We start from the raw sequence: 26,984 nt of genomic DNA on the forward strand, positions 1-26,984 counted from the left end.
TACCAAGGGATGAGAGGAACAGGGAGGGCAGATGCTTCTCAGATGTGCGGTCTCTGAACATCATGGCAAGGTAGACATCTCACCTGCCTGCCCAGCTCCCACAGAGGAAGGAGGAACCAGATGGGCCAGCTCTCCTGTTTTCCCCAGTGTAGGAAGCCCTGGCTTCTGCATGGCATGAACCCGGCATCTGAGCTACACCAGCCTGGGCAGTTTCCAGGGGCAATGTCAACTCCCAGTTTCCTTAGGCACCTTGGTCAGTTTTGGGTAACTGAATGCAAGAAGGCCTCACAATACTTGATGAACACTCAAAGAAATGCACAGCCTGTTACGTTCCATTTGTTTTCTATTTAGGACCCAATTTTACCCATAAAATATGCAAGTTGAGTTGAGCAATGCCTCTTCTAGACAAGTTTCTTAAATGGGTGGGTTAATACACTCACCACCAATGCGAGAGCTCAGGTGGATGGGATAAGGATAAATGTGTGGAGTCCGATTTCTATTTGGAATTTTCCTCTCTTCTAGCCTTAAAGATTTGGGGGGTTATTTTCCCCCTCTTCCTGGCAGATCAACACAAGAGGCAAACTATTTAGAAACAAAGAGCCCAACGGTTTATTTTTTGTTGAAGGTATGACCAAATGGTTTTATTGCATTTACTGTCCCTGGGTGGGTAGGTACATCTATGCAGGCACAGAGTTCAACTATAGGACCTGGTAACCCTTTCACTGGTTTGGGGGAGTAGCATCTCCATGTGGTCATGAAGGGGTCATCTGACATGGTGCAATGGCAGCAGAGGGGCCCGGACATACAAACTATACAAAACCCCTACCTGGTCACTGCTGACTTTTACAACTGGCCACAGCGACTCATCAGCCCCCACATTTCCCTGTCATTGGGACACTAAGGGACACTGTGTTTGTCCACAACAGTGAGCCCAGTGATCACTGCTCAAGTTTCCACTACCAGTGGTTGCTCCAGTCCACAATCACGGGCTGCAGACTTCAAAGGTTCTTGTGCATTGGATACCCACCCTGGAAACAGAAGGTTGAGTCTGAATCCTGCTTCTGATGGATGGGAAAGCAAGCTCATTTGTACTGATTCTTCCATGAACTGGAACAGCAGCAGCACTGCAGGTCTATCTGGTGTTGTGGGCTGAACTGTGTCCAACTACACAACGTGCAGGTTTAAGTCCTAACCCTGGTATGTCGGAGTGACACTGGAAATAAAGACCTGGCAGATATAATCAGTTAAGAAGGGCAGGACTTAGGTTGGTGTCCTTACAAGGTAAGTGTGGAGACAGACATACACAGAACACCATGTGAAGATAAAGCATGGATGGGGTGATGCTTCCAACAAGTCACAGAGTGTCAACCACTGCTAGCCACTACCTGCTAGAGGAGACATGTGACACAGACCCTCCTTCTCAAAAAACCACGCCTGCTCACACCTCCATCTTGGACTCCTTCCTCCAGAACTCAGATGTGTCTAAGCCATCCCACTGTTACAGATACGACTGGCAGGCTGAGTTAATGCTCATGGAACATCCTGTCCCTTGCCCACCTGGGGGACTGGCAGGTGAGCACTCCATTCCTAGATGCGGTGGGGTGGGATGGGGTGCCTTAGTGCTCTTCAAACGATAACCATGCTCCCACCCCACAACCCTTTATCAAGGGCCTCCCAGGGTACAGAGAAACATTTTGGGGAGAGTGTGCAACAATGTAAAAATGTGGGCTTTGCCTTCAATGAACTCACATTCCCTAATAACAGACACCATGACAAATAAAAGGGTGGGACTTTTTCGCCCTCCAAGCCTCGTGATGATGGTGGACTGCTCCTATGGGCCAGATGGTGATAGGGACTGACTTCTGAGGATTGGACATGGCTTGGAGTGCTTGGCCTGCTGCCCACAGGCACCAGAGGACACCTGCCTCCCAGCCTTCCTCCGAGCCCACCCCCACACGGGAAGCTTCTTGTTGGCACACAGAAGTACAGTTACTCCCAGACTGCAGGATGGGGGAAGGGAGGATGTGCAATAGGTACTTATGAAGAGTGTATTGAAGACTGGTTGGCAAGGGATAGACCCCTGTGGGGTCACCATAGTGGAGGAGACCCCAGGTCCTTCCCCGCTTAGAAAGCAGTGCTGGGTTCTCTAAGACCTGGAAAGATGGAAAAGTCAAAACTGGTGGAGACAAGCCCTCCCTGCTTTTTGGCACAGCAGAGACAGAACAAATGCTCATTCGGCCACTATCTCATTTCTACCTGAGAGCAAAGGGCAGGAAGGTGTGACTCTGTCCTGGGGGAGGTGCGTGGTGGGCGGGGTGTGGGACCAGTCCGAATGGAGAGCCTCACCCTGCCCTGGGGTGGGAGGAGGGAGACAGGATCAGGAAAGGGAACTGGATGGGAGGCTGCCCTGCCTGGGGAAGGAGCCCTGTCCCAGGAAGGGGGAGGGGACATGCTGTCAGTCCGGCAGGCCTCCTCAGTAGGAGTTCAGAGCCTGCTTGGAGCGGCGCTTCATGTGCAGACGCTGGTGGCGGAGGAGGTCGCAGTTCTGGGAGAAGCTTTTGACACAGTAGCGGCACTGGAAGGGCCGTGCCTTGTCCTTCACATGCGCGCTGCTGCGGTGGCGCGCCAGGTGCTCGGGCCTCTGGAACGCCTTCCCGCACTCGCGGCACTGGCAGCTGAGCTTGGGCGGTCCCTCGGCCAGCAGCCCGCCGGGCCCCGCTCCCGCAGCAGCTGCCTCTCGCTTCTGCGTCGGCTCCAGTCCCCGGGTCTGCAGGTGGATGCGCCTGTGCGACAGCAGGTGTGAGTTGAGGCGGAAGCTCTTTCCGCAGGCGCCGCAGCGGTGAGGTTTCTGGGCCTCATGGCTCTCCAGGTGCCCGTCCAGGTCCTCGCTGTCACTGAACAGCTCCCCGCACACTGAGCACTCGTGTGGCTTCTCCTGCTCTCTGCGGCTCCGCAGGTGCCGGATGAAGTTGACCCTCCAGCGGAAGATCTTCCCACAGTTCGGGCAAATGTAGGACTTCTTGGAGGTCGAAGTCTGCACCTCGCCCCCGGCCTCAGCGCCACTCCGGTGGGAGGCGGGGAGACTGCGTGGCTTTTCTGTGGGGCTCCGTGGTTCATCTGCACAGTAGGGGCCGTGCTGGGAGTCCTCATCCCCAGAGCTGGACAGGACGATCTCGATGGTCACCTCCTCATCTAGGCCGTTCTCAGGGGTCAGCGCGTCACCTCCAGCTATGGGAAAGCCACAGGGAGGGTCAGCGGTGCTGCATCAGTCACATCCCCACACCTAGAAACACCAACCCGGAAGGCTCCACTTGATTCTTTCCCACTAGGACCCCAATCCCAATCTTTATTTTTCCTCTCTAGGCACTAAGACTCTTCAAGCCCTAACGACTTGTTTCTATCAGTGTCAGTCAAGTCGTGGCCATGCACATCAGTTAGCACTGCCCTACTTAACCAGAAATCGGGCACCTTAAAGACCATGGTAGAGAGAAAGACCCTATATCCTATAAAGGCAGTGGCAGGAAGCTGCCAGCTACTAAGGGGCTGAGCACTGAAATCCTTCAGAGTCTCTGCAAGACTTCTGACACCAATAGCCCCACTGGCTCCTGGACACCACCCAATGACCTATTCTTTGCCAAATTATACACACAAGCCAACTGGGGTGACACACTCTGGGCTCAGGGTTGAGGACAGAATTAGCCTCGCTGTGCTGATGATATCGTGACTATCTGACCATTCCTACCACCCAGGTCAACTATGTCACTTCTGATGCCCCACCAGCAGCCACCGTGGGGATAAGTAGTGGTTCTGGAGTTTATAACCTAGTCTGAAGCAGACTCACTGAATCCCAAATCTGTGATTTAGAAGAAGTGGGCGGGCAGTGGAGTGCCTGGCATGAGGTCCCAGCCTGCAGCCCACACACAGCAACCACTCGGGTGTTCTGGATGTAATCTCTGGAACAAGGAGAGTTCTGTGAGGTTAGGGCACCTGAGGGCAGGTGAAGCCAGAGAGACAGAAGCAGGGCAGGGAGACCGAGAAGCCAGAAAGCAGGAGACAGCAGGCAAGAGCAGAGCCATGGGCGCATCTGTTCCTCAGAAGACAAAGGTCACGGGGTTCAGCTTGATATGAGGCTAGGGGGTGGGAAAAGACGAGAATATCTGGAAAATTCCCAGTTTCTTCCATACTGAAGATGACAAAGCATTTTGGACAAAGCATTTTGGAGAGAACACGGAGGGGCTGGGGAACCACCAGGTAAAGGGATTATGGATGTGAGCCACAGATCCAGGCAGGCAACAGAGATGAAATAATCCAGGAAAGATCTGTAAAGGACTCTCCTGTTGCATGGCCTGAGCTCCTGGGGACTGCAAGGGCCCAACACTGGTTCTGAGACTTGTGTCTGAATAGAAACACTGCCAGCCTAGACTAAAGAGCAAGAGATGGATGAACCTTGGGGTTCAGACATCTGGCATTCTACACAATAGGCCAGAGAGCTACTTATCCTTCATGCCCAAGGAAGACTGGCCGCCAAGGCTGTCCTTCGGGAGACAGGACTCCAACTGCTTCCCTGAGCCCGACAGCGACAGAGCCCTGAGCCCACTGCTATCTGTAAACTGTACCTTCTCATGGAATTCCAACCTTTGCCTAGGGGCCATCAGCCTTTCTTCTTCCTAATTTCTCCCTTTTCAAGATTTTATTTGACAGATAGCATGAGCAGGGGGAGTGGGAGAGAGAGAAGCAGGCTCCCCGCTGAGCAAGGAGGCCGACACGAGGCTCGATCCCAGGACCCCAAGAGCTGAAGGCAGATGCTTAACCAACTGAGCCACCCAGGCACTGACAATTTCTCCCTTTTGAAATGAAAAGGTCCATTCTATGCCTGTCCCACAAATGCATTTTGGGAGGTACATAACATGATATCTGGTTGTACAGGTTCACAGCTAGAGAGGAACATGCCTGGGTTTCACCTACCTACACCTGATCTACAGGATATTTAGGTGAGATGGATGTAGGACGGATGTAGAATAGACTAAGGGATGTTTGGAGAGGGTGATTATCTGCTACATATGAAGAGGACAGGAATTTTGGGGCACCTGAAGGCAGAATGCAATGAACCGAAATGCATCCCCTTAAAAATCTGTATATTGAAGTCCTAAGCCCAGTACCTCGAATATGACACTATTTGGAAATAAGGCATTTCAAGGGGTAAAGAAGTTAGAATGAGGTCATCAGGGCAGGTCCTACTCTAGCAGGTGTCCTTCAAAAGATCAGGGCATAGACATCCAGAGATGGGCCATGTGTAGATGCAGGGAGGAGACCTCTGTCCGCAGGCCAAGGGAAGCCTCAGGGGAAGGTAACTGTGCTGCCCCCTTCAGCCTATGCTTTGAGCCCCCAGATTTCTGAGAAAATCAGTGCTGCTTGAGCCTCCCCGTCTGTGGTTCTTTGGTATGCAGCCCTAGGAGACTAACATAATGCATATGGGGTCACATCCACTCCAATCAGAGTAAACAGAAACAAATGCAGAGCTTCTACAGAGGGAGGAATAAATCAACAATAATGCCGTCACATGTTATCAACACAACAACGTGAAGAACTCCTAGTAGAAAAGCTGAGACTCAGAGGAGTGCCCAAATACCAGAGGAAGAGGGACAGGAGCTCAGGGCTCAGCACTGATTAGTAACTCGGGGTGTATGTGTGGGGGCGCACAGGATTACAGGAGGAAAGACGGGAGAAATTACTGGTCTGAGAGCTCTTTCGTCCATTAGTTAATCCTCAACAGAAACCACCTGGCAGCCAAGACTGTTATCTCGGAGAGACAAAGTTGCCCAGGGTTTCAGGAGAACAGAAATGTAGCCTGTACTTGGCTAGCTGCAGGTGGGAAATACCAGACCATGGGGTGTGCTGGGAGCACAGCTCCTGCCTTGGGAAGGGCACTCATGGTCTGCAAACGCACCACTAGCTCCCTGAGATGGAGGGCTGAGTCACGGCAGGGTCAGAGAGACAGATGAGAAAATAAACAAATAGAAATCCAGGCGTTATAAGAAATACATTCTTGTCATGTTAGAATGGGGAGGCTTTTGGGGCGCTTGGGTGGCTCAGCCATTAAATGTCTGCCTTTGGCTCAGGTCATGATCCCAGGGTTCTGGGATCGAGCCCCTCATCAGGCTCCCTGCTCAGCAGGAAGCCTGCTTCTGCCTCTCACACTCCCCTTGCTTGTGTTCTGTCTCTGTCAAATAAATAAATAAAAGCTTAAAAAAATGGGAGGCTTTCTTATAAGACACAAAACCTGAAAGGTTTTCTACATTTTTTAAATGTAGAAAGGGATGCCTGGGTGGCTCAGTCGGTTAAGCATCTGCCTTCAGCTCAGATTATGATCCCAGAGTCCCGGATCGAGTCCTGCATCAGGCTCCCTGCTCATCATAGAGCCTGCTTCTCCTCCTGCTTGTGCCCCCTCACATAAATAAATAAGATCTTAAAAAAAAAATAAATGTAGGGAAGAAGTTATGGGCTGACATATAAAGTTTTATAAAATGGGGAGAAATTGTGTGCAAATACCTAAGAGGCAACAGATCCAGGCCCATAACTGAGAGTTTCTAGGAACAGATCCAGGCCCATAACTGAGAGTTTCTAGGATATTCCCAGAGAGGACATGCAATGGCTCAGTGAGGTACAGACAAGAGCCAGGAGGCCCTAAGCCCCAGTGTGAGGGCATCAGGCACTGGGGCCTTTGAGAGGTAGCTGGGCCTAGAAGCAGTCTTGAGGGTGGGAGCCTTGTGCTGGGATGAGCACTTATAAGGAAAGGAAGAGATGGGAGAGCATCAACTTCTGTCTCCAACAGCAGGCTAGTGAAAGGCCACGTGAGCACACAGGGGGAGGGCAGGCATTCCATGGCAGAGCGTGTCCTCACCATCTACAGAGCCTGCCAGCACCTCCGAGGCTGGCCCTGACCCCATTCCAGGACCGGGAGGAGGGAAATGTCTGCTGTCTCGGCAGACCTCTTGAGAAGTGTCATCAGCACACAAGGTGCACACACAGCACCTCACACAGACTACATGCTTCCATAAGTCTTGGGTCCAAGCAGAGCTCACCCCGTGGGAGAGGAGAGGAACACAAGCCAACACCAGGACTGCAGAGTATTATGTAGGCAATGCATGAAGAGAGAGTCCAGTGACGCATTACAGCGACCAGGCCTGGAGCACCCTGCATGCGAACGGCGGGGGACCAAGCCCCTCCCCTGCTCAGAGGCCATGGGCGACCAACGCGCTTGGAAACCTAGCATCCCTCCTTGTTCTCAGACAGCCACACTCAGTGTCTTCCCCATTCAGAGCCAAATCCCCCACAGGGCCTGGGGAGGAGGAGGTGGAGCTGAGAACAACCCAGGCTGGTTATCATCTACCTTCTAAAGAGGTGCTGAAGGCACACAGAAGCCAGCAAGGATGCCAAGGCCTGTCCTGGGTACTCCTCAAGCCATGACCACCCTCTTAGCACACAGAACCCTTGTCCACTGGCAGAGCCCTGGCTCTCACCTGCAGAGGGAAGGCAAGGAGGGGAGGGTCCCAGACTGGGAGAATAGCGCTATAGCATATAGTCCACAGGAGCCGTCAGCAGGGATCTTAGAGACCTAGGGACACCCTCCCCCGAGCAGCACGCATACACACACACACACACACACACACCGCACACACAGGTGTGCAGCCTCCCCAACCCAGTACCTGGGCAGGTGTTCTGAGTGAGTGTCATCTGCTGGCAGGTCTGGAACTCTGGCACCTGTAGCTCATCCCTTTTTCGTCTCTCTTCTATCTGGAATGGCTGGAGGCTTGGGAAGTCTGGAGAAATTGGTTGGAGAATAGCCCTGGGTTCAGTCAAGTGTTGTAGACGAGACAGGTCACCCCCCGAACCTGGGTGCTGAACTCAACAGAACTCCCAGCGCTCACTCCCACTTTCTGTGCTGGGTGTCTACAAGGTCCCCCACCTCCCACAGATGCTGCATATATGCAGCGTGCAGAGTTAGCCAGGGCATGTGCATGCTTGTTCCAGGCGGGCATGGGGCGCAAACCTGGTCTGCTCCATGCCAGCTTTAGGGTTCCAAGGGGATGGGGGTTGCTGTTGATACCGCACAGAGCCCATTCCCATGAAGGAGCAGACATTTCCAGGGCACGGAGGCTACAGACATGAGCTCGATGGACACGGCGTGGAGGAGGATGTGAAAAAACACCATGGCCGAGCCCCAGCTCCTCCCCGTGTGGCTGGGAGCCAGACAGTCTGAGTGAGCATCCACTCCTCCTCCCCAACCTGACTTCTGGAGAGGATCTAAGCTCACCTGTGGATGGGCCACCTAGTTAGCATAAGCCAGGCCCCACTTGCAGCACAGGGGATTCCTGTCATACTCTCACCTCTGGCTGAGGGGAATGGCAACGTGCTTTCTGGCAAGAGTCAGGAAGGAGGCCAGACAAGGTGTAGGAATAACACCGAGCTGCAGAGAGATGGTGGTGGGAGCAGGCCTGCCTCTGGCCGGTGGCAACCTTCTACCCAGTTCTGGAACCATTACTCACCCAAGTATGAGACCTGGGTCACATCCTTTCCTTGGAGGTCCTGCAACTCAGGGACCCGGGGTTCATTCTCCTCTCCCTGGGAGAGATCCAGCTGGGTGCCTGGGTCATCTGTTCACGAAGGGGAGGACACACACCCATCAGCCATGTGTTCTCACAGGAAGCCAGGGAGGGTGGAGGGCGGACCCCACACAGGTCCAGAAAGGAGAGCCAGAGACATGCACACCCCGTCACAGCCCCCAAGGGGGCCAGGAAGGGCTACTGAGAGGAAACAGGGAGGGGACAGGAGGAGAATTTGAAGGGAGGAGCTGTGGTTAGGGGGGTCTCCTTCAGGACCATCAGGGAAACAGAAGCAAAACGAGCCATAGCCTACACACAACAGAAAACCAGGCGCATGGAAAGCATGTTATATTTGGCTTAGTATGCAAACCAGCCAGCTAGGCCTGATGTATGTGCAGTCAGTAGGCCTGAGGGTTCAGGGGTGAACACTGAAGCAGAGACTGGCCCCGCAGTTCTCTGATTTCAGGACAGAGGCAAGGAAGCCTTACTTGGAGGCAAGGAGACTCCACAGTCCTCCCCAATGATGAACTCTCCGTAGAAGCCAGTCTGTGCAGGGTCTAGAAGGGACCAGTCCTCTTGCGAGAAGCAGAAGATCATATCCTTGAAGGGGGACACCCGGTTCTGAAACCACAGAACGGCGATACCTCAATCCTGGGTCAAGCTCGGGCAGGCTTGCGGGGCGAAGGGCAGAGCCTCCAGCAAGACAAGTGAGCCGGGAGGCTGCCCGGCGCCACCCCTCCCTTGCTCCAGCTGGCATCCTCCTCCCGCCCCTCTCGTCAGGCAGGTGCCTCACAGAGTGGCTGGGGGTGCACAGGGACAGACCTCCAACTCGGTGCATGATACCCACAACTGTCAGGTGGGCAGACGCGGAACGCCCAACCCCAGTACCCATGTTGACATCCCACTTCCAGAGTTCATTCTGCATGCAGGACTTTTCATGGCAGCATTAGTGATACTGGGTAATAGCAGCATACTGAACACGGCCTCTGAATGGGGCAAGCTGCCGGGCACAGCACACACCCGTGAGGAAGCAGGAGGGCCTGTCTGCACACAGAAGGGACCCTCCATGGTCTGCTGGTGCATGAAAAGCTCCTGTGCAGAGGGCTGTCCAGCCTGTCCCCACAGGGAGGAGTCTCACCATCTGGGACTCCAGCAACTGCTACAGGGACCGCAGGTTACTACTGCAAGGAGACATTTCTGACACTTTTGAGTCATGGACCCCAGGAATGTGTCAAAATTGATTTTAATCTAAAATCTGATGGTATATCCATGTAACATGCCTCTTATTATTCCCTCACATACACACTTCCTTTTTTTTTTTTTTTTAAGATTTTACTTATTTGACACACAGAGACAGACAGAATAGGAAAACAAGCAGGGGGAGTGGAAGAGGGAGAAGCAGAGCAGGGAGCCCAAGGTGGGGCTTGATCCCAGGATCCTGGGATCATGACCTGAGCTGAAGGCAGACGCTTAACTGACCGAGACCCCAGGCATCCCACATAAACACTTCTTAATTCTTAAAACTGAATCTGGAGACAAGAGATTGAGGCAGCAAACATGAGGGGTACAGAGCCACTCAGGCAGATGTACCAAGTTACCCCCATTCATATATGGTGCCAGATTCTCATTCCCCTGACCACCGAGGAACTGCAGGCATGTGTCAACTCAACATCTACCAGCGTGATTCTTTGAGCGAGGTGACTCTGGCCCAGTGGGGCTGGTCTGCACCAGCCCAGAGGGACTGCCTCCCACCACCGTGGGATGGGCTGCCCTGGCATCGACTGCCGAGCCTCGGACAGCCCCACGCAGCAAACAGTGACCCAGCCACAGAGCCACAGCAGACAAACCACTCCACAACACCCCCAAACTGCCCAGGGTTAAGTAACCTCATCTTGTGTTGTGTGAATTATGGGTCTTCCTTTTTAAGGAAAAAAAAATTAAGAGTTGCAGAGGTGCCTGTAACAAGCAGTTAGGATAGGGAACCGCTGTGTTAACTTTCTAATGGGGACCCCAGAAACCTTGCTAAACTACCATCTATGCTAAACATGCTAAACACATCTACCATCTATGCTAAACATGCTAAACACATCTACCATCAGGGGTTCAAGTGGAAACAGTCCCAGTTTTGCGCTTACCTGGTTTTGTTTCAGGTTCCCCCCCCCACCCCAGGGAGCAGCTGATTGAAAAGGATTGTAAGTATCATGCTCCCCTGTGTCCCCTGTGTTTGGGAAACAGGACCTCATGCACACTGAGTGGAAACGCATGTTTGTGGACCTCTGGGAAGATGTCACAAGCACGCCCACTGTTTCCAGGAGATTCAGAGGCGCAGGAAGGAATGTGTCAAACACAAAAATGTGTGTGGAACACCCACTGTGTGGAACCACATGAAGTTTCCTTTGCATGCTTTTCCCTCGTGTCTGACGGGGCCCTGAGCATGCATTGTCTACGATCAAAGAGACAAAATATGCAGGTCCCCAGCACAGAGGTGTAAAAACTACAAATACTGATAGCCTTTGCTTCAGGTCGGTGGGCCCCACAGGGGACTGTGGTCTCCTCTGCGCAGCTGTGGCTCCAAGCCCCACCCCTAGGGCTGGTGGAGGGAGGACACAGTGTGGGCCTAGAGCTACATGGTCCGTGCCTACCTCAGGACAGCCACCAGAGGTGAACCCAGCCTTAAATCACACCACAGCACCGTTCTGCACACTTCAATGCTGAACTTGGCTTTCGCTTGCACTCCCATTCAGCTGTATTTCCATGCACGTGTGTCTAGTCCACGCACTTACCCAAAGGTGTGATTTCAGAACGACGCTGATTCAACCCTTCTTCTGTCAGTAGCGTTGGGTGCCCCCCAACAGTTTGCTGCTACAGCAATGGTTCAGGGAGTTCTCTCATGGGCCTCCCCTGTCCATGGGCAAGGGACTCTAGGGACACGCAGCAGAGAAGTGCTGGACCCTGCTGACACGTATCTTCCCCTATATTAAATACCCCCGCATGGTTCTTGCTCCAGACTGCGCACCTATGTCTTGTCTCCCCACCATCTTGCCAGCACTGGGCGGCAATACTATCATGGTTCCAATAACCAGGTGAGTAGCTGTCCTCGTGGGGGCCCACCCTGCTCTCCACCAACCTCTCCTCTCGGTTTAGTGGCCAACCTGTGTTTGTCTGCTTTATAATTGTGGATATACTTCACTCTTACAAAAGAAAGCATAGTATTATTTTAATTTTATTTAATTTTTTAAAAAAGATTTTATTTATTTATTTGACAAAGACAGATCACAAGTAGGCAGAGAGAGAGGGGGAAGCAGGCCCCCCGTTGAGCAGAGAACCCATTGTGGGGTTCAATCCCAGGACCCTGAGGTCATGACCTGAGCTGAAGGCGACACTTAATGATTGAGCCACCCAGGTGCCCCGGAAAAGATAATTTTTATCTAACGTATTTGATATAGTTGGTTGACTGGAAATAAAACTAGATCCTGTTCCTTGACCAAACTAATATAAAAATAAAAACCCTAGGGGTACTTGGTTGGCTCAGTTGATGGAGCCTGTGACTCTCATCTGGGGCAGTGAGACTGAGCCCATGTTGAGTGTATAGGTTGCTGAAAACAAATTTAAAAATTAAAAACAAAGACAAAAACACACAAAAAAAACCCTAAAAACCTTAAAGTACCAGAAGGGCAAAAAATGGCTTCCAGGGAGTAAAAATAAAGACCATGTAAAGAAATAATGGGCAGACACATAAAACTTAGAAGTATGCTCAGTAATGAGACATGAATGAGACAAATGACAAATGGGTACACAGGTCCACCATGAATGAACGAGAAGAGGGGCTGAGAATATACAGAGCACCTGTCTAGAGAGCCTTCCATATCCGTTACAGAGGGAGTCAAGAAAGTAAATACTTTGAAGTGTATGAGAAAAAGTTCATCTTGACTTGTGCATGAAAACACGCCTATGAAACCATCTGATGAAGACTGGAAGACAGGTGAGGAGATCTGTCTGCAATCCTGACCATTCAGCATGTGCTGGAAACTGCTGGCAGAAGCCACAGCCCCTGTAGTTATACCCAGAGAACTTCTGTCCCCTCACCACCTCCTGCTGGCCTCCGCCCTCTGGGGTCCCCCTCTACCTGCCAGGATTGCCCTACACCAGCTGGGGTCACCTCTACCTGCCAGGGACAACTGTACCAGCTGGGACCCCCCCTATGCCAGCCGGGGTCCCCTCTACCCAATCCAGTCATCCCACATCCAATTGGGATGCCCCACTTTTGGAGGACCTTGGCCCTAGGACTCTCCCCTGATTTCCCAGGGATCTCTAAGGACTCTCCCTGGTACACTGATGACCTCCTGTCTGGGTGATTCTTGGGTGAGGACCCAAAGCCCGGGGTTCACCCACCACATGGCCCCTGCCCACAAGGATGATGGGTGTCCCCTCCCACCCTTCAGAGGGAACCCTCCCTCCCTCCCTTTCCCCACCAGCTCTGCAGCAGCAGAGCCACTGTTCTTCAACCAGGGCGGCTCTATGGGGTGGTCTGAAGATGCCAGGGCAAACAGGTGGGCTGCGAGCCCCTGGCGGGGGGGTGGGTCAGGACCGCTTTCCCTGGCTCTCCTGCTCGGTCCCCCGAGTCTCCGTTTCCCAGTGTGCACAGAAACTGGACCAGGGTGAATCTGCCTGTGTTAGGGGCCGGCTGGGATGCTGTCCTCAGGTTGCTGTTCCCAGCTGCCTTGCTCCTTCTTCCATGGCCCTTGTCCCTTTGTTTTACCTTCAATCACCTGCCTGCTTTTCCTGGAAACCAGTTACGGCTCTCCCCACTTCTTCTCTTCTTAGCACTTCTGCCCTCAATACTCATACTCCTCATGTTGGTCCCCTCTTTAATCTTTGTTAACTGGTCTCATTTTGAATCCAACAATTCTGTATGGGAAGGACTGCTGAACAGGGATTCCAGCCCATGCCACTGGAAGGGTCCCTTCCCCTAAATCCCATGGCCCTGACCACCAAGTAATATCACTTCAATGGCCCGCCAGCTTCCTAACCTCAAACCACACTCTGGTCTATAAATGAACTCCTGCTAGACAGACGCCCCCCACTCCCTGCCCCCATTCAGGAGGAAGCAGCTACTGAGGCCTCCAACCAATGCCAAGGATCTGTCCTTATCTATCTGTCGGGGGGCATGCAGAGGCTACTTCAGGAAGGCTAAGTAAGACAGAAGGGCCCATGGTAGCCCCTGGGTTGGCTGCAAGCAGGGCCATCGGGCAGCCCACCTCAGAACAGCCACAGGCCAGAGTGGGCCAACGGGCTACTTACCACTGAGCACAAACAAGGGAACATTCCTTATGTTCCCAAACCTCCTCACCATCCCACCTTCCTCCTGAACCACCCCTCACCCTCCTGGCACATGGTCTCGGCTCTGCCGTCCAGCCCGCCACTCCCTGGCCCTGGATTCAATAAACCTGTATCTCCTCTCAAACCCTTGAACCACTGCCTCACTGGAGAGGCCAAAACTCCCACCACCCAATCACAGGACATGGTCTGGAATATTCTGGAAAGGTTTTATCCTGATAGGTAAAATTAACAAGGTTTCTGGACAGCAGGCCAATATACAATAATCATCTGTATTTCTATATCACTGTGTATGAGCAATAACTAGAAGATGAAATTAAAAAAAAAAAAAAGGCTAGACCACTTACAAAATCAAAACCATGGACTTCTTAAGGAAAACGCATACAAACTCTACTCTGCATGTTGCCTGAACACGGAAGGGTTGAACATATTTCTAGACCATCAGCTCACCCCACCATGACCTACAGATTCTAGGCGATCCCACACAAAAACCCCAGGGGGCAGTTTTATAGAAACTGATGTACTAATTCTGAAATGAATGTGGACAAGCAAGCATTCAGACCAGTGGAAAGAATTCTGAAAATAAGGAATCAAACAGGAGGACTCACACTACCCAGCTGCAAACCTTCCATGAAGTTACGGTAGTTTGGTGTAAAGAATCAGAGCACGGATAAACCACGGTGCGGCCAGGATATCCAGATGTACGTGCGCAACTGATTTTTTTTTTTAATATCAGAAGAAAATTTTTTAAAGGTTTTATTTATTTGACACAGAGATAGAAGTACAAGTAGGCAAAGTAGCAGGCAGAGGTAGAGGGAGAAGCAGGCTCTCCACAGAGCAGGGAGCCCGATGTGGGGCTCGATCCCAGGACTCCGGGATCATGACCTGAGCCGAAGGCAGCCACTTAACTGACTGAGCCACCCAGGCGCTCCCAGACAACTGATTTTTGATGAAGGTATCAAGGCCACTAAAGGAAAAAAATATATATATATATATTTTTAAACATTCAGATGCACCTTTTTTTCAAGATTTTATATACTTGCTTGACAGACAGAGATCACAAGTAGGCAGAGGGGCAGGCAGAGAGAGGAAGGGAAGTAGGCTCCCCACTGGGCAGAGAGCCCAATGTGGGGCTCGATCCCAGGACCCCGAGATCATGACCTGAGCCGAAGGCAGAGGCTTTAACCCACTGAGCCACCCGGAAAATCTTTTCAGTGAGTGGTGATTAACAACTAAATATCAACATTAAAAAAATAACTCTATACCTCATACCAAACACAAAAAAATAACCTGAAATGAACCGAAGACCTAAAAATGTAACTAAGCCACAACTCTAAAACTTCCAGGAGAAATTCTTTATGATTTTGGGGCAAAGATTTCTTAGGACATAAAAAGCTAAGTGACAAAAGAAAACAAAGTGATAAACTTGACCTCGTGAAAATTAAAGATGTCTGACCCTCTAAAGACACCATTAAAACAAGGAAACCACGAACTTCCAGTACATGTATAGGACAAACTACTGTCCTCCAGAATATATGATTTATCCAAAGTTCTTAAAACATGGTAAGATGGGTACACAGCTGGCTCAGTCACAGAGGATGAGTCCTGATCTCAGGTCATGAATGTTAGCCTCATGCTGAGTGTGCAGCTTATTTAAAACTACACAGTAAGACAAGGAACCCCGTCATAGACAGGCTATGGGACACTTCACAAAAGATAGATACACTTCGTTGAGTCAAATGCAAACGAAAACCATAATGAATATTTTAATGACCAAAAACATACTTTTTCTAAGAAAATGAAAAGTGGGGAAGAGGTGCATTCACTAGGTGGGAGCCTAAGTGGTCCAGGGAAAACAGCCATCTTTCGTAGAACCGATCACACACTTACCCTCCAACAACTTCACTCCCAGAGAAATAAAAACGTGTCTCTGCATGAAGACATGCAAATGTTCTAGAAGATCCTTTGTAATGCTGAAAATGAAGTGACTGAAATCCCCATGGACAGGGGACGACAGACTGGCTGTCACCACATGCCATCCTACTCAGCAATGAACAGGGCCTCACTGCTGACTCGCGCACGTGAGTCATGCCTGGATCACTGGGCTGGTAACAGGAGCCGCCCCTAGGCCACATCCCATAGGATTCTGTTCATGTACAGTTCCAGGAGAGAAGCTCATGTTCAGTAGCAATGGAGAGAGGTGAGGCGCAGGCGTGAGGGCCTGGCTCCACCACAAAGGGGCACCAGGGAGCCTCAAAGGTGGTGCAGAGATGCTCCCTATCCTGACTGGGGCAACCAGGACAGCAATGCACACACTTGTCCAACATTCTGCAAGCCAGATGCTGAAACAGCTGCACTATATGCAGATTATAGCCCCAAATCATCTTGTTTTTTAAAATCAGGGCTTGAACTCAGGACCCTGAGGTTATCACCCTGGTGCTCCTCAAAATTAGATTTAAGGAAGTACAAATATAGACAGCATTTTCCACCATCATTCTGGTGAAGATGATAAACAATTCTAATATAAAAGAACAGCTCTCTGTGGAACAATCATATACACACACTCTCCCTGTACAAGGTGTTAACCCCCAGAGACTTGTACTCCAGCGAGAGAGCCACATGACCCTTTGGGGCATGTGTGCCGGGGTGGACACAGCGCAGCCCGTGGGTTTGCCACAGTGTGCGGCCTGCATCTGCACAGAGTTGCCGCTGAGTGAGGAGGGCCAGTCTCCACCTGTTGGAATATGGGCATTACAGACCAGGAAAGCTCACCGGGGGTGCAGGGGGATGCTGGACATCAGACGCAAACCCAGAAGCATAACCCTGGTTGCTCATTATCTCAACTAAACTTCCAGAACGTGATACATATATCACACTCATGTATGCAGCTGGGCATGCTGTGGCCGGAGAGGTAAAGATGCGTCTGACACTCTGCAGGGTTGGGGAAAAGATGAGCCTAGGCGGGAAGGTGGAGGCAGGGAGACAACACAGAAACTAAAGTGAAGGGCATTTGCAAGTCTCTTGTCCTACTCTCGCAATCTTCCTCAAGTTTGGAGTCCATTCCACAATAAAAGTTAAAATAAACAGAATAGTTCAGAAATGTCTAGGGTTGAACAGGAGTTGGGAACCGGCTTCCAAATCTCACAGACATGGATGAACCACTCAGTGTCTCCATACAAACACGCCTTGTCTAAGGAGGTCCACAGAGCCTGAGCAGCTGGGTCTCAACGGCCACGAAGAGGAGGCCAGTGTGGGGGCAGCACACAGTCCACAGAACGGATGACAGACTGCGGGGAAGCCATGGGCTTGCAGCATAGAACCAGGTGTTGGTATCAGAGTGGGTCACAAAGGGCCATCCCCACTTGGGGACGCCACTTTGGAATCAAGACTTTCCAGCTGAGGGAAACTGAAGAATGAGAACAGACAATGTGCTCTGCTTGCCCCGTCTCTGCCTAAAGCCAGCACTGTTCTTCCTCATCAAGAGCCCCCTTGACTCTCCCCTGCCTGGAAGGGCCAACAGCCCTTAACCCCCAGAAAGGACAGCATTCTGGTTGGCTCAGACAACATCAAATGTCACCTTAGTGTCCATCACCAACCGCGTGGTCCCCGGCTAAACAGTCCTTCAGCCACGGACTTACCTGCCTGCCTGGGGTTCTCACACAGACACATGAAGTGCCCCCTTCTCGCCTGCATTCCGACCGTCAGCCCCTGTGCAGGCCAGCACTGAGCCCAGGAGAGCACAGGAAGGGGCTTGCTCCTGACGGCCTGCGGAGGAGCAAGACATGGGAAGCGCCACAGCTGGTGAGACCGAAGGAAATCAGAGCTGTCTTACAGCAGTGCCTGCTGGCTCTGCAGGTTCTGGAGAAAACAACAGACTACACAGCCAGGCAAGAGTTATGGGTTTCCTTCCCTTGACCCTTGGATCAGTGCCCGAGAATGGACCAAAGCCTGGAAGAAGGAACGAAACACAGTGGGCAGAGACACTCATGGCCTCACTGATGCAAAACTGAGCCCCAAGGCCACGTGGGTGGGGTCACAGACTCGGCCACAAAGACCTGGGGAATTCTGCACTGCAGGGACATGTGCTCACATGTTGGCAGCTGCCGTGGTATACACTGACCCCACGTATCATCCTAGCTAGGCAGAAACAAAGGACACAGAAGAGTCTGGAAGAACGTTATAGAACACGTGGAGATCTCAGGTAACCGGGAATGTGTCACAGGCTTTCCATTTCTCAACCTTGCCAAGTTTCATCAGGAGAATGGATTTTCAGAGACTTCTGCGTCCTTCTGACACATGGAACAGATATATTTTCCCTAACTCTTGCCTCCAGAACAGAAATCCCAGGCCACTGATACCTAAATCCCACACTCAAGACTCTGAAAGGTGGAGAGAAGATGGGCTTTTGGCCTTGGACCAAAGAACTACAGCAATGAGCCCCTAGCCCTGCTCGTGCCAGCAGGGAGCACATGGGAGTCATGCCTTGTGCCTTCAGTGGGGCACCGTGAGCTTCCCAAAGCCCCTCTCCCCCTGCACTCCTGACCCACGCAGGAGCCCCCGCCATGGCTGTGCCACCCCCCCACCCCGTGCCCTAGCCCCACTCAGGAGCCCCTCCTATGGCAGTGCTCTCCCCCCACTCCCGCGCCCCATGCAGGAAACCCCCCATGGCTATGCCCCCCTCAATGCCCTAATCCCATGCAGGAGCCCCACCATGGCTGTGCCAGTGGGGACCCCGAGGCAGCTTGACCCCATCTTCTGCTGGAACAGTGTCTGAAGGGAAAACCCAGCTGGACAGATGGTTTCAAGGAGACCTAGGAAGAGTGCGTGTGTCTGTAGAAAATCAGCCTACACCAAGTACCAAGAACCGGACTGAACACAGAAGACGTGAATAGCGAGTTAAGTGGAAATAGCAGAGCTGCAGAACAGAGGGCTCAGCAACTGCTGACGGCAACAAGAAGGGGACAGAGGACAGAACCTGCCCGTGGGGAGGAGACGGAGAAACCTGACGTGCAATCTGAACGATGGGCAGAGAACAGACTGCGAACAAGTGAGCAGAGCGTCAGGAGCCTGGGCAAGGGCCTCGGGAGAGCCGAAGTCCTATCGGCCAAGTCCTGCAGGCAGAGGGGGTGCTTGGAATTGACAGGACGAGAAACCAACTCCAGAATTCCTGTATATGTTAAAACACACAGCCCCGCAGACCCAGGCGGAGGGAACCAGAGACAGGCAGTCCAGAGAAATCGTGGCAAACACACCATACGTGGACTGGGGACTCTGGAGACAGGATGGGCACGAGCAACCCAGAAGTGGCCAGGGAAGGAAGATCCTTTTCCTGCAGGAGCAAAGACCCTTCAGAGCTTTGATAAGGAAGCATGGAGCCCTCCATCCCAAGATCACGACCAGAGCCGAAACCAAGAATTGTTTCTTAACCGACTGCGTCACTGGGGCATCCCAGAAGTGAGTTTCTTTGAGACAGCAGAGTTAGGTCAGGTTTCTTAGTCTACTCTGCCAACCACTCACTGTGATTTAATGGATGTGTTTAAGGGTACCTGACTGGCTTAGTTCTAAGAGCATGGGACTCTTATCTCAGGGTCGTGTGTTCAAGCCCCATGTGTGGTGCAGAGTTTCACTTAAAGATGTATTTAGACCATATATATTTTAATGTAGTTTCTTCTTCCTAAGGATTGATTTATTTGAGAGAGACTGCACATGTGGGCAGAGTGTGGTTGGGATTCTTTTTCTATCCCCGCCCCCCACCATTTGTGTACTCTCCCTCTCTCTTTCAAATAAATAAATAAATCTTTAAAAAGAAAAGAAACTCACTTCAAACATAATGGTACAGGCAGGTTGGAAGTAAAAAGATGGAAGGTATGTATGACACAACCATTGATCAAAGGGAGGAGGAGTAGTCAAACGCCGGATAAGGCCGACTTTAGAGCAAAGAAAACGAGACAGAACATTTTATACTAATAAAAGGGTCGTCCCCCAAGAAGGGACAGCAACCCTCACTGTGTGTGTCCCAAACCAGAGAGCTGAGAAACGGACACAAAGAGTGACAGAACTGGAAGGAAGAGAGGAATCGACCATTACTGACGGGGGCCTCAATTTGACTTCTGTCAAGCGAAAGAAAATACGCAAGAGCAGAAGCACACAACCTCTGTGTTCCAGTCCACACCACCCACAGCACCTACACTGTTCCCAACCCACACACGGCTTGGCCAGACATGCTGCGCTCACCAGATCCTGGAATCGCATTCCTGGATCATAATGCAATCAAACCAGACATCAGGGATAGAAAATAAAGGGAGAATCTCCAAGCCCTTGGAAATTAAACAGCGCATTTTAAAACAAAGCTTGGGTCAAAGAAGAAGGGTCAGGGAAATTTTAAAAAGTCACTGAAATGAATGAAAGTAAAGTTACATCATTACAATCTGTGGGATACAGCTGAAGTAGTTCTCAGGGGGGTGGTCACTGCATGGAAACACTTATATTAAAATTCCTCCATGTGAGGGGAGGTCTCAGATCCATAACCAAAGATCCCACCTCAAGAGCCAAGATCACAAACAGTAAGCAGGCAGGCAGAAGAAACAGTCAAGATGACAGCAGAAATCAATGAAACCAGAAAAAGAAATCACAGAGAAAAATCAATGAAACAATGAGCTAGTTCTCTGAAAAGATCACCAACATAGAAAACCTCTAATAAGACTGACATGGAAAAGACAGAAGATACCAATTTCCAGTATCAGAAGTGAAATGGGCTTTGCAGCCAAACCAGATGGATGATACAGAACAGCATGAGCTTGTCTGTGCACATGGATCTGACAAGCTCGAAGGAAGGAGCTGACTGAGAAAGACCAGCACCTCCACCATCACAGAGGCAGCGTGGATGGCTCTAGGACTGCCAAGGAACTCAGGTCTATGATTAAAACACCACTTCCCCTCCACCCTATGAAACCTTTGGCTTCCCATGGTGTCATCTGAGAACTCTACCAAATGTCAAAGAATGAAAACCAATTCTAAACAATCTCCTTTAGAAATCAAGAGTGGACACAATCAGACTCGTCTTACAAACCTATTATTACCCTGATACCAAACTCAGACTGTTCTCTCCCCAAACGGCAGCTACAGAAATCCTTAACGAAATGTAGGCGACCCTTGGGACTATGCAGGGGTCAGGGGCACAACCCTCCCCCTGCAACACACACCCCATGTATACCTTCTGACTTCCCCAAAACTTGACATAAAGAGTTGATGAACACACATTTTATATGTTATATGTATTCCATGCTGTATTCTTACAATAAATTAAGCAACAAAAAGGACTATTATTTAAAAAACCATAAGAGAAAGCACACTGAGGTTACTATACTGTATGTCAAAAAAAAAAATATGTAAATGGACAAGCACAGTTCAAATTCACGTTCAAGGGTCACCTGTAAATGCAAATAAAATATGGCAATATACCCATAGAATGTTACTCCGTGACCAGGAGAAGTTTTGTTCCAGGGATGCAAGACTGGTTCGATATCCACAAATCGATAAATATAATCCACAACATTAACAATCTACAGAAAATACAGCTGACCAACAGCAACAGAAAAAGTTTCGACAAATTTCAACAGCTACCCATTATAATAAAAACTACAGGAAAACAGGGATCGAGGAACTTTCGCAACTGCATCAAGTGTATTTCCAGGGGCGTCTGGGTGGCTCAGTGGGTTAAAGCTTCTACCTTTGGCTCAGGTCATGATCCCAGAGTCCTGGGATCGAGCCCCATGTAGGGCTCTCTGCTCTGCAGTTAGCCTGCTTCCTCCCCTCTCTCTCTCTGCCTGCCTCTCTGCCTACTTGTGATTTCTCTCTCTCTGTCAAATAAAAGGAATCTTTAAAAAAAAAAAAAATTTTCTAAGAGTATTTCCAAACCCCTAAGGCTGCCAGGTCAGGGACAGTGAAAGACGGAATGAACTCTTTCCCATGAATCCTGGGGACAGGCAGGGACAAGGAGCTCAGCACTGCCTCCCAACTTTGTGCCGGGAGTTCTCAGTGAAAGGAAGCCAGGACAGGGAACAAAGACTTAGACTGGAAAAAAGTAAAATTGTCTTCATGGGCAGAGAGTGTGACTGCGTACACGGAAAATCTAGAGCATGCCGTTTAAAAACAAACTGATCCAGCAAGGTGACAGAATCCAAGAGAAACAACAAAAACCAACTGCACTTGTTCTATTAGAAATGAGCACTCCTTCTGGAAAAGGACGCAGCAGTTTCCCACAAAATAAAACAGGCACATACCATACAACGCAGCAAGTGCAAACCTGGGCCTTCCTCCCAGAGCAAGAAGCTGACGCTCCCACAACAGCCCGCAAGCCGATATGTACACCAGCTTTATGCAACGCAGCCCCAGACTAGAAACAAGCCAGAGGTTTCAACAGGGGAGAGGTCAGGCACACTGCGGCGAATCCATGCTGTGGAATCTCATCACACACAGCAGGACTCGAGCCACAGACAACCTGCAAAGCCCGTCACGGCTCCACTGTCTGCAGACTGAACACAGGCCGCTGTCAAGGGCAAAGGAAAGGATGGTTCCGAGGAAGTGCATGGTCCGCATCTTGTGTGCCTCCACACAAATAGGCTGGCCACGACCTTCTACAGTATTTTCACCATACACGACCGCATAGTGTGAACAGTACAAGGGAGCTCTGTCGTTTCTGGCCGCTGTATATGAATGCAATTAACCTCAGACAGAAAAAGATCAACAGCACATTTACGCGCGTCTGCCTATGTTCACAACAGCACCGCTCCCAGGGGCCGAGATCCAGATGCAAACCAGGGACAAGTGAGTGAAGAGAACTCATCACATACACACTGTGCACTGTTACCCGGCTGACCAGAACAAGTCACACAAACGCCGTGCACTCTTACCTGGCTGACCAAAACGCATCACATACACTCTTACCCGGCTGACCAGAATGCACCACATACACGCCGTGCACTCTTACCCAGCTGACCAGAACAAGTCACACACACACCGTGAGTGTTATCTGGCTGTCCAGAACACATCACACACACATGGTGCAGTATTATCTGGCTGACCAGACCATGCCACATACATGTTGTATACTCTTGGCCGGGTGACCAGAACATGCCACACACACGTGGTGCAGTATTATCTGGCTGACCAGAATGCCTCACACACATGCTGTGCATTATTATCTGGCTGACCAGAATGTGTCACACACGCGCCATGCTCTCTTACCCGGCTGTCCAGAATGCGCTACACACACGCAATGCAGTATTATCTGGCTGACCAGAATGCATCACATACACACCAAGCACTCTGACCTGGCTGACCAGAACGCATCACACACACACTGTGCACTCTTACCCGGCTGACCAGAATGCCTCACACACGTGCCGTGCAGTATTACCCAGCTGACCAGAATGTATCACATACATGCTGTTCAATCTTATCCAGCCTCAGAAAGGAAGGAAAGCCCACCACAGAAAAGTGTGACGGAACCTTGAGGACACCACACTGTGTGTAACAAGCCAGTCATGAAGACACAAATGCTGTAAAGGTGTAACTGCACTTACATGAACTATAGGGAGTAGCCAAATTCACAAAGGAGGCAGAGCAGCCATTTTGCTGGGGGTGTGGGGGAGAGGGGTTATATCCTAACATCCTAACCAGCAAGGGGTTTCCATTTCGGAAGATAAGAAAGTTCTGAAGGCTGTCTGCACAGTGGTGTGAACATACCTACACTCCCTGAGCCCTTAAAGACACTGCTGTACATTAAAAATAGTTAAGATAGTAAATTTTATGTAGTATGTATTTTACCACAATTAAAAATTTAAAATTTTCAAAATGATTCTGAAAAAATAAGACCTCTGTGATGGTGACTTCCAGTGCACTGAGCAGAAACTGTCTTCAGGGGAGTGACAAGATAGTACTGACTCACCGAAATCCATCTTCCCGTTGTAGAGGAGGACGTGGAGACTCAGAAGGATACCAGGCTCATCGGACTCTGAGCTCACAGTGCTTCTCTGCATGTCGTACCAGTCAAACATCTCTATCTTTAGTAAAAACTGGGCAATTTACCTCTGGGTCAGTCTGTTCCACAACTGTCACAGGACATCGGTGATATGGGAGTGCACGTTGCACACAAGAGCCCTTGGATACCGCTTGAAAGGGAAGACACACATCCCAAGCCACATACCTGCCAGCTCCTCCCCACCGTGAGCCGACCCCACTCCCAGGTCCCAAGTCCTGCAGGATGCATGGTGCTGAGGCATACCTGGGACCACCAGACAGTCCTCTATCTGCCAGGTCCACACCTCACATCACCCACTTCTCCATGGGGCAAGACCATATTGGCTGCCAGGCAGGGAACGTGTCAGGAAAATGGAGGAGGCATGATGAGCAGCTGCAGCCAAAGGCAGCAAAACGGCAGGAAAGAAGGGAGGGAGACCCCTATCGGATGGGCTCTCTATTGCACGGGGGCACATGAGCAAGAACTCCTTGCTTGGCTGTGTGCAGTATCACATGGGAACATACCACGAAAAGTCCTGATGAGTGTGCCTGGCTGTGTACAGTACTGAAATGACATGTGCCTTCTCCCCTCATCTCCTAACACTTCTGGAATATAATCACTGTGATGATTAGGACAGAAATGGGATATGCTGTGAGGTTCCCCCATCTTTCCCAGGGGGACCCTAAGGTGTCCAGAGGATGGCATACATTGACCTGAGGCTGTCTCTGCTCACATAGTGCAGTGGGGGAAGGGAGGGGCAGCACTGTGGAGTTCAAGGGCTCTGGAAAAAGTCACTCACCAGGGGTAGCTGGAGTTCCGTCACGGGCTGTGTATCCCTCAAACTTGCTTCCTGAAGAAGGGGGGTGTCTTGCAGAACTGAAAGACAGGGAAAGCGCGTCTCCTTCCTCATCCACAGGAAGGGGGAGTACAAGACAATGCACATGAAGAGTACTGCAAACCACAGGAATCTTTGTCACTGTGCTTTCCAATGTAGCCAGGAGAGGCCTGAGCAGGGAGGGCATGCCTGGGTTCAAGGCAGCTTTCCGTGCATGAGTGACGCCTACTTTCTCTTCTTGTTTGCTGTCCCTCCCAGTACAGTGAACACACACTGTTCTATCTGCATCAGGAGGACCATCTACCTATTCAAGATTCAACAATCTATTACTCAACACACTCCGCTGCCTCCCACAGGTCGAGAGACCCAATACCGGGAAAATAAAGGTTTAAGCTCTACGGCATCGAGATGTCCCTAAGAGCTGCCAGCAACAAACATCACTGCGCGACCTGTGGTCACTTATTTACAAGTTGAGAAATCACACAGCTCCGGAAGAAAGATGGCTACCAACCACGAGCAGCTCCCAGCAGAGCCGTGGGCCAAGTGCTTTAAGGGCTAGCAGGCACGGCAGCGTGGCCCACCAGCAGCCCGGCCAACCCCTCCGCTCAGCTGCAGGAGGACCCCTCTCCTGCCTACACCAAACCGCACTGCAGATGGTGAGCCACACGCCTGGCCTGCGGGGCCACCCTGAAAAACGAGTTGTTTTGAAATCTGCTTCTTCCGCAAAGGAAGACTTGGAAAGCCGGCATCTGCAGGGTCAGAACAAATCCAGGAGAAGCCTACCTCACATGCTGAATCCCTCCCATCCAAGCTGATACCAGCATCCGGTGTGCCTCCCCTTGCAGGTCTGGGATACCAGCCTCCAACACAATGAGGGTGAGACAGGGAGAGCTCAAGAGCAGTGACAGGTGACCGCCCCAGTGGCCCAAGTGCAGGCTGCGTAGGCTCGGATGTGGGAGGACCGTTGTATTTCCAGTTTCACACGTGCTTCCTTCCAGGTTAACTACAGACCTCCCTCACTCGTCCGCAAGAGAAATGAGTACAGGGATGCCATGAGAATCACTGGAGAGCTCTCAGTCTCCAACAAAATCTATCTTTCTAGAAAGACCAGCAAGACTAGAACCTATATGGCTTCTACTGGAGGTTCATCCCCCAGTGACCAATCATGAACGTGTAACTTCAGAGTATGACTGCACTTGGAGATGAGGTCTTCCAAGGGGTAACTGAGCTACAGTGAAGTCCCATGGGTGGGTCCCAATCCAGTGACTCATGTCCTGATCAAAAGGGATTAGGACACAGATGGACACTCAGAGACAACTCTGTGAAGACACAGGGAGGAGCCTACAAGCCACAGAGAGGAGCCTCTTGAGAAAGCCACACACCCATGCCCTGATGGAGGGCGCTGGCCCCCCAGAACTGTGAGAATATGCATTCCTGTTGTGTGAACTGCCCAGTGGATGGTGCTTGGTCACAGAAGCCCCAGCAAGCCCCAATGGCCAGCAGCCCTGATGTTAAAAAAGAAAAATGAAACCTTACACAGAAGGCAGATTAATTACACACTGAGAGAAATTTAAGATTTTTTTTTGGAAACTAAAAACCTTACTACATTACAAAGGACCACTTGTGTGAATCACAAGCATGCACTCCTGGCTTTCTCCAGCTGTAATTACAGGACAATGTGGCAAGTCCTCCCAAACCGACCCTCCCATCGTGGATATCACCTCCCTCACCCTGAAGGCACTCAACTCCTGTGATGATCATGGGCAGCTCGGGTCCCTGCTCTCAGCATTCTGTGAGTCTCATCCTTCAATCCTCAACAAACCCAGGAAGGGTGCTTGATTTGTTACTGGGGATGCGCCTCCAGTAAAAGCCATATAGTTCCTAATTGTGCAGATGTCTCTTAAAAAATGTCTCTAGATTTCACTGGAAATCGGGACTTGGATTATGCCCTAGGTCAGAGCTCAAGGATTCAAAGCTGTCAAAACCACCTGCCTCCAGCCATGGGAGCTCTTCCCACAGAGAGCCAAATGCACCTAGGTGACACCCAGGCCCTGCACCCTGAAAACACCAGCCTGTTCCCTGTGAGGCAAATTTTATATTTCCTATGACACATCCCGAGGGCAGCTGTTCTGTAGCTGAGGAAAGAGCGGTTCAGGGAGACAAGGTATGGCCGTGCACAGCTGCCCAC

General features: G+C 50.8%; 1 protein-coding gene across 3 annotated transcripts in view; it reads right to left on the minus strand.

Moving 5' to 3' along the window:
* Positions 1-585: 585 nt before the first annotated feature.
* The window catches only part of ZNF496 (zinc finger protein 496), a 29,979-nt gene continuing 3,580 nt past the window's right edge, over positions 586-26,984 (minus strand). For all 3 annotated transcript variants that reach the window (XM_082724091.1, XM_082724089.1, XM_082724090.1), the window contains 5 exons: positions 24,761-24,837; positions 9,092-9,224; positions 8,547-8,654; positions 7,707-7,820; positions 586-3,228 (listed from right to left, as the gene is read on the minus strand). In XM_082724091.1, coding sequence (XP_082580217.1) covers positions 2,474-3,228; positions 7,707-7,820; positions 8,547-8,654; positions 9,092-9,224; positions 24,761-24,837 — 1,187 coding nt within the window. In that variant the 3' untranslated portion in view covers positions 586-2,473. The remainder of the gene's footprint in view (positions 3,229-7,706; positions 7,821-8,546; positions 8,655-9,091; positions 9,225-24,760; positions 24,838-26,984) is intronic.

This window comes from Mustela nivalis, assembly GCF_964662115.1.
Source record: "Mustela nivalis genome assembly, chromosome: 3".
Lineage (NCBI taxonomy): Eukaryota > Metazoa > Chordata > Mammalia > Carnivora > Mustelidae > Mustela > Mustela nivalis.